Below are 5,975 nucleotides of genomic sequence, written 5' to 3'. Positions count from 1 at the left end.
CCCTCGCTTAGGTGACTCGCCCAGGAACATGAGTTGTCATTGCTACCAAACGACGTGCTTGGAATATCATCCTTTAACCTGTGGCAAATATACCCGGCTAAATGCTCCAGTCCGTCAAATTCCAATTCGTCGAATTCCGCCTCTTCCACCGGCCACAGTTCTTTATTAGAACTCAGGTTTTTTAGCAAAATACCTGTAAATATGGCGATACATTAGGGATGTAATCATTAATACTACAATATATTTATATAATAAATAGTAATAATAATTAATAGTAATAATAATTAATAGTTAAAAAATTATGTTAAAGTACTTGTAAGAGGCGGCTGGGTGACTTCTAAATCTGGCGTATCATCCTCTTCTACGTTAGCAGAGTCGGATAAGACGCCCTTGTTATGTCCCAGCAAGTAGAGCCTCAAACGGTATTTAAATTCCTGCTGGTCAGGGTGATCATGCAACCCGCCTTTCGAACGAATAATTCCGAAGAAGTTTTCCAGAACGTCCTGGTTGAGGCGATCCGTTAACACATACTTGATGTTAAATCGAGCTTTAATATCCTCGAACATCAACTTTAACGCTAAATTCGTTTGTATGATTCCTTTAGGCAAAATGAAAAAAATTAATATTTATCTTGAGAAACACATATTAGTTTACCTTTTTGGAATGGCAGCAGACTGAATTTGCCAATCACCCTCATACTTTTTATTAGGTTGGTCATTTCGTCAAGGATCTTGTCTTGCTCCTCGAGCGCTAGACCATATGCAAGACGCCGCTTCCTGGAGTCGGCGTGGGGAACCCTGACGTTTAAAACATCAAACCAATCATTCGTCTATGGTGTATAATTTTAACATACGTTTTAATATTAGGGTTTAAATATGTATGTGCATATGTATATGCATATATGTATGTGCATATATTCACATATAATTCACATATATATATGTATATAGGAATATCAATAATACATACTGTTTTAAACAGTTGGAAGCATTCGGCCCAGTTTTGCTTCTGCAGGTGACCCACACTTGCTGCCCTTGTGATGGCCTGCGCTACAGTGTGCGAAAATAATTTTGCAGCCGTCTTGACCTTTTGGCGGTGAGCTCCAGCCACGGTCAAGTTACTTGCTGAAATCTTGTGAGTTATTGTCAAGTCCGTGCTTGTAATTGACAATAACTCCAAAATTATTTCCTTTTTCACAGGTTTCCCATTAATTAGGAAACCTTGATCAAGGAAATGATTTCGCAAAAGTTTTAGCAAGTGCGGCACGTCAGCGAAAACGTAAACCTTTTGGCCATTGAAAATAAACCTATGGAAATGAGAAGTATTAATAGGGACTGAAATATGAATATACATCTAATTATCATTATTTACCACGGCTGGTCTTCGTTTACGCCGAGATCATTGAAAAGCGACCTATTGGTACCTCCTAAATCACATACGACAGTCACTGCATTGTAGCCACAATCTTGCGACTTCTGCAATATGCTTTGCAGCAAAACGGAAGTCATTTTGCAGTCAAAGTCATAAAAGACTGGCTGTTTCCACTTTGCCATGAGACCTGAAATATATAAGGGCTTTACAAATATTTTATATTATTTAGAAAATCTTTTCTGTAATATTTACCTCTTAACATCGCTACCTGCACATAGTTGACGGGTGCTAATGTTGAGTCCGACGAAACATCATAACAGTAAGATTGTCTTACTTTCATTTCGTCGAAACTCAACACGCATAGTTTCTGTGCCTCGTCCATATGGGTAGCGGCTGCCAACAAGCGGAAGACTGGGTTTATAAGTCCGCGCGAAATCTCCACTTTTTGTGCCCAAGTCTGCAGTGTGCGAACTCCAGGTAGTGGAAAACATTGCTTATACAGCAGCCTGTATGCCTTTGGACTGGCAGCATACAATGTAATTGACTGTGCAATATCCTCCTCCGCCCAATTTCGTCGCTTCGACCCAGTCTTCAGTTTGTCTATCTGACCTTTGGTGAATATAGAAGCCAGTTTATCTTCTATATTTCCCATTTCGGCAGCCATTGCATCCAAACTCTTTTTCAACAGCTCTACTGCCCACGCGTGCTTCTTCAGCTGAAGGTCAGACTCCCGCTTTAATGTAGCGATCTCGGTACTCTGCTTAGCGGTTTGCGTTAGCTTTTTGAGGATTGCATTTTCGCGCTTCAATGTCGCTCTGCAAGAAGTAGAAAATATAAGTTATGATTTGATTTGCACATTATGATCTTGAAATTATTAACGTACACTTCCGCTTTTAACATTTCCACTTCTTGAAGATCGCCGTCATAGTAAACCCAGTTACGAATTGGTGATGTCGAAGCATCAAGAGTACCGTCCTTGGGTCGATATTCTGTATTGCTTTCAACCACTGTAACAAACCCCTTAGATTAATAATATAATTTTAAGGGCGTACTATTTTTACTACCTTCGCAACTACCTAGCTCAAGCACCTCCATATTGTGGTCATCATGCGGTTGAGACTCTGCTACAGGTATAGCACACACAGAAATGGATGGCACCGCATCGCGCCTGAGTAACGGGCGTTTAGCCAATCCTAATCCTTTTATTAGATATCTACGTAATTCAAAGTAAATGCTACTTACCCGCTTTGTACTGCATAACATTTTGATAATCATCGTCGGTAAAGTGCTTCATGCATATGAAGCTGGTATCCAAATTGAATGGCTTTACTTGTCCGCAGAATTCCACCCACTTTCTCGCCACGGCATCGTTGCGAGGAAAGGAAAAAAAGCTGCATTTAGAGGCACTACCTTGACGGCTGTCGCAATTTAATACACGGAACTTCATTTTATCAGTTTTTACACACTACTCAACTGAAAAATCACTAAAAAATTGCAAATTAACACGATTTTAACCGATTTTTCACTAATAATTCAAATTTCTCTATGCAACTTATTTGTAAACAAAAGTTTATTTACGAGTTACCACAACTGTCAAAATCGGCAAAACCAAAGTAGCGGTACCTCTGACGGCGCCACCTTTGTTTCGCTGCACCGTGTACATACACATATACATATATATATTTGCATGCCATCAAGGCGAATTAATACAAGATGGTAGCAAGAATACAACAACAACCACATGTATTTTGTATTGCAGGTATTTGGGGTGTTCACATTTCGTTCCAAATTGTGTCTGAAAATGTAGACGTCTACATTTTGAGACATTTTTAGCATCAAACTGTGAGCACCCCTTTCTAGCAGTCGTCGCAAAATCGTCTCAAAACTTTGCTGGTGTTGCCAGACATTTCTTGTTTGCGTGCATTGTTTATATGTCGCCTTTCGATTTTGTTTCTGAAAAATTGTAATTATTTAACTTAATTACCAATTCGTAATATTTGTTATTCCTTTTCCTTGATTTGTTTCTTTTCATCAGAAATTGCGCTCAAATTAAATGCAAATACGGAAAACGTGCCCAATAAATAAAAAAAATGTGATTAGTATTGCCATAATGCAACCCTGCTGCGAGGTTGCAAAATGTAGACGCGTAAAAAACATACCTTTGAGTGTGACAAAATGTAGACGGCGTCGTTTTCCAATTTTGTATGGGAAACAACAACACCACAGATTTTACGGTTAGAAAACGTCTTAAAATGTAGACGTCTACATTTTGAGACACTATTTGGAACGAACTGTGAACACCCCAATTATGTTTAATCTCAATTCGCCCCAAAGTTTGAGGCTGCCAAATCAGTAAAAGCAAAAACAAAATACATGTAAGGCGAAGAAATCAGCTGATATAACAACACCACCAAGGCGAATTTAATAAGGTGATGCTAGCCGCATATAAGTAAAAAATTACACTAACTAATTATACGCTGATATTCATACTATCATTATTACAAATTACAACAAATACATCATTTTGATGTAATGTCTTTCATGGCGAAATATTCAGGTTCGCCTTTAACCTTATTGAATTCGCCTTGCATGCCACTTATGCCTTGGTTATAATGGACGGGGCGAATCGTAACAAATCGCTGCGAATTCGTAAGGATCTATTGATTTTAGATTGTTACATACAATAGATAATTAAGTGACAGTTCACTCCGTTCCGTTACTTCCATTATAACCCAGGCATTATGAAAATGTGCCACTGGCAGTGTTGCCATATTCACCGTTTTAACTCTAATTTGTAGTTGTTTAGACTTGCAACCGGATTCAAGTATTCGCTGTCGATAATTTAATCGCCAAAAATTACCAGATATGGCTGCTTAAGCTGAAGCTCCATAGCAGGTTTTTCAGGCGTTGCGGCTTGAGGCGCTCAAGCCTGAAATATGATTTAGTGCAATTGTATAGAAGCTGCTTCACAACAACTTTCAAACATATTTCAGGCTTTCCAGGCATTGTCTGACAGTTATTCATTCGAACATTAAAATGGCGTAATCGATAACACTTACCATAATTTAAAGGAATTTTACACAAAGTTTATGCAAAATAAAATGCAAGAAAAAACTATTTATTGTTTCAACATTAATATGCAAAAGGGATCAAAACACCGCATTCTCTTCGGTACTCTATGTTATTAACATACATACTTTTGTCTTTCCGCGTCCCACGTTTAATTCGATCAGCCAAAAATTTTCTTTTATCTATTATTAGCAGAGAGACTTACTCTGCGCTGAGTCCGCAAATCTTCGTCGATTTTAAACTCCCAAAACAAGTAATTTGTAGAAATCCAAGAATGTTTTATTTCACAAATGCAGACAGTTTAAGAGTGTTAAACTTCCTAAATGGAATTACAAATTCACTTATTAATAGAAAACATAATTTTAGAATTTCAGTAAAAGTATACATACTTTATTAGTGAAGAAAGGCGGGCAATTTCATCTTAGACTTTAGATTAATTGATCTCAACTCGGATACTGTTGGAATCGCAATAATTAACCTTAAAAATATACATGTGGTTGCTACTTTGCAAACGCGTCTAAATTCGCGTAAGTATACGTATAAAGTTATATGCGTGTAGAAGGTATATACGAAATAGATAACTTCAGTGGTGAATAACTATTAAAACTAGGAGTTGGACAAGTGGCGGTAACACCCCCCTTCAGTAAGACGAGATGGATTCGTGGGCTTACTCCTTTTCGCCAGCCACCTCTATTACTGCTAACTTTACGGCTGGTCTTTCAAAAACTCTTTGGGCGGTTTGTATAGTAGCACTGCGAACCTGTCCATCCGAAGCGGTTTTTGTTTCTAACACTCTACCTCGGAGCCAAACATTCCTTGCGGAACCAGGGTCGACAACCACAACCAAATCTCCTACCCGTATCGGCCTCTTTCTGTCATGCCAGTGTAGTGGTCGCCAAAGATGGCAAGAGGTTTCATGCCATTGGAACTTCCTAACAAGAAGTGGTTAGGAGTTAAAGCTTCTTCTTGTTCACTGCCTATGGGTATATATGTTAACGGCCGGGAGTTAATGATTTTTTCCACTTCTGCCATCATACAGTGCAACAGCTCATCAGTCGGTGCGCGTGCCGGAGTAATTTTATAAATATGGTTTTGAATGGGCGAACAAGGCGCTCCCATGCGCCACCCATGTGAGGTGCTGCCGGCGTAATGAATTTCCATGATGTCGTCGCGGTTGTGAAATTACGAACTAACAAATCTTTGTTACCAACAGCCAATGCTTCCCGTAGTTCTCGTTCGGCGCCAACAAAATTGGTAGCATTATCACTATAGAATTCTTTAGGCGTTCCCCGACGAGAGATGAATCTTCTTATTGCTAAAATGCAAGAGCTCGACGTCAGAGAGTGGACAATTTCGACGTGAACTGCTCTAATTGTCAGACACGTAAACAAGGCGCCGTATCTCTTTTCTCTATGCCGACCTACCGAAACGACCTACCGGACCAAAAAAGTCCACGCCTGTAAAAGTGAAAGCAGCGACGTATGGAGTGGTCCGTGCTCGTGGCAATTTCGCCATTTGTGGGGCTGTGGGTACAG

The 5,975-nt window shown here is 39.3% G+C and overlaps 1 protein-coding gene across 1 annotated transcript; it reads right to left on the bottom strand.

Moving 5' to 3' along the window:
* Window positions 1-2,082: 2,082 nt before the first annotated feature.
* Window positions 2,083-2,848, bottom strand: LOC118736186 (52 kDa repressor of the inhibitor of the protein kinase-like). Its single transcript, XM_036466278.1, has 5 exons — window positions 2,614-2,848; window positions 2,436-2,564; window positions 2,255-2,378; window positions 2,133-2,186; window positions 2,083-2,086 (listed from the first exon to the last, which is right to left on the bottom strand). Exons 1-5 carry the CDS (start codon window positions 2,816-2,818, stop codon window positions 2,083-2,085), a joined length of 516 nt encoding a protein of 171 aa, XP_036322171.1. The 5' UTR covers window positions 2,819-2,848.
* Between the last annotated feature and the right edge of the window lie 3,127 nt (window positions 2,849-5,975).

The sequence above is a fragment of the Rhagoletis pomonella genome, unplaced genomic scaffold (genome assembly GCF_013731165.1).
Source record: "Rhagoletis pomonella isolate Grant_MI unplaced genomic scaffold, Rhpom_1.0 Rhpom_scaffold_00003, whole genome shotgun sequence".
Taxonomy (NCBI): domain Eukaryota; kingdom Metazoa; phylum Arthropoda; class Insecta; order Diptera; family Tephritidae; genus Rhagoletis; species Rhagoletis pomonella.
This window is presented reverse-complemented; position numbering and strand designations above follow the sequence as displayed.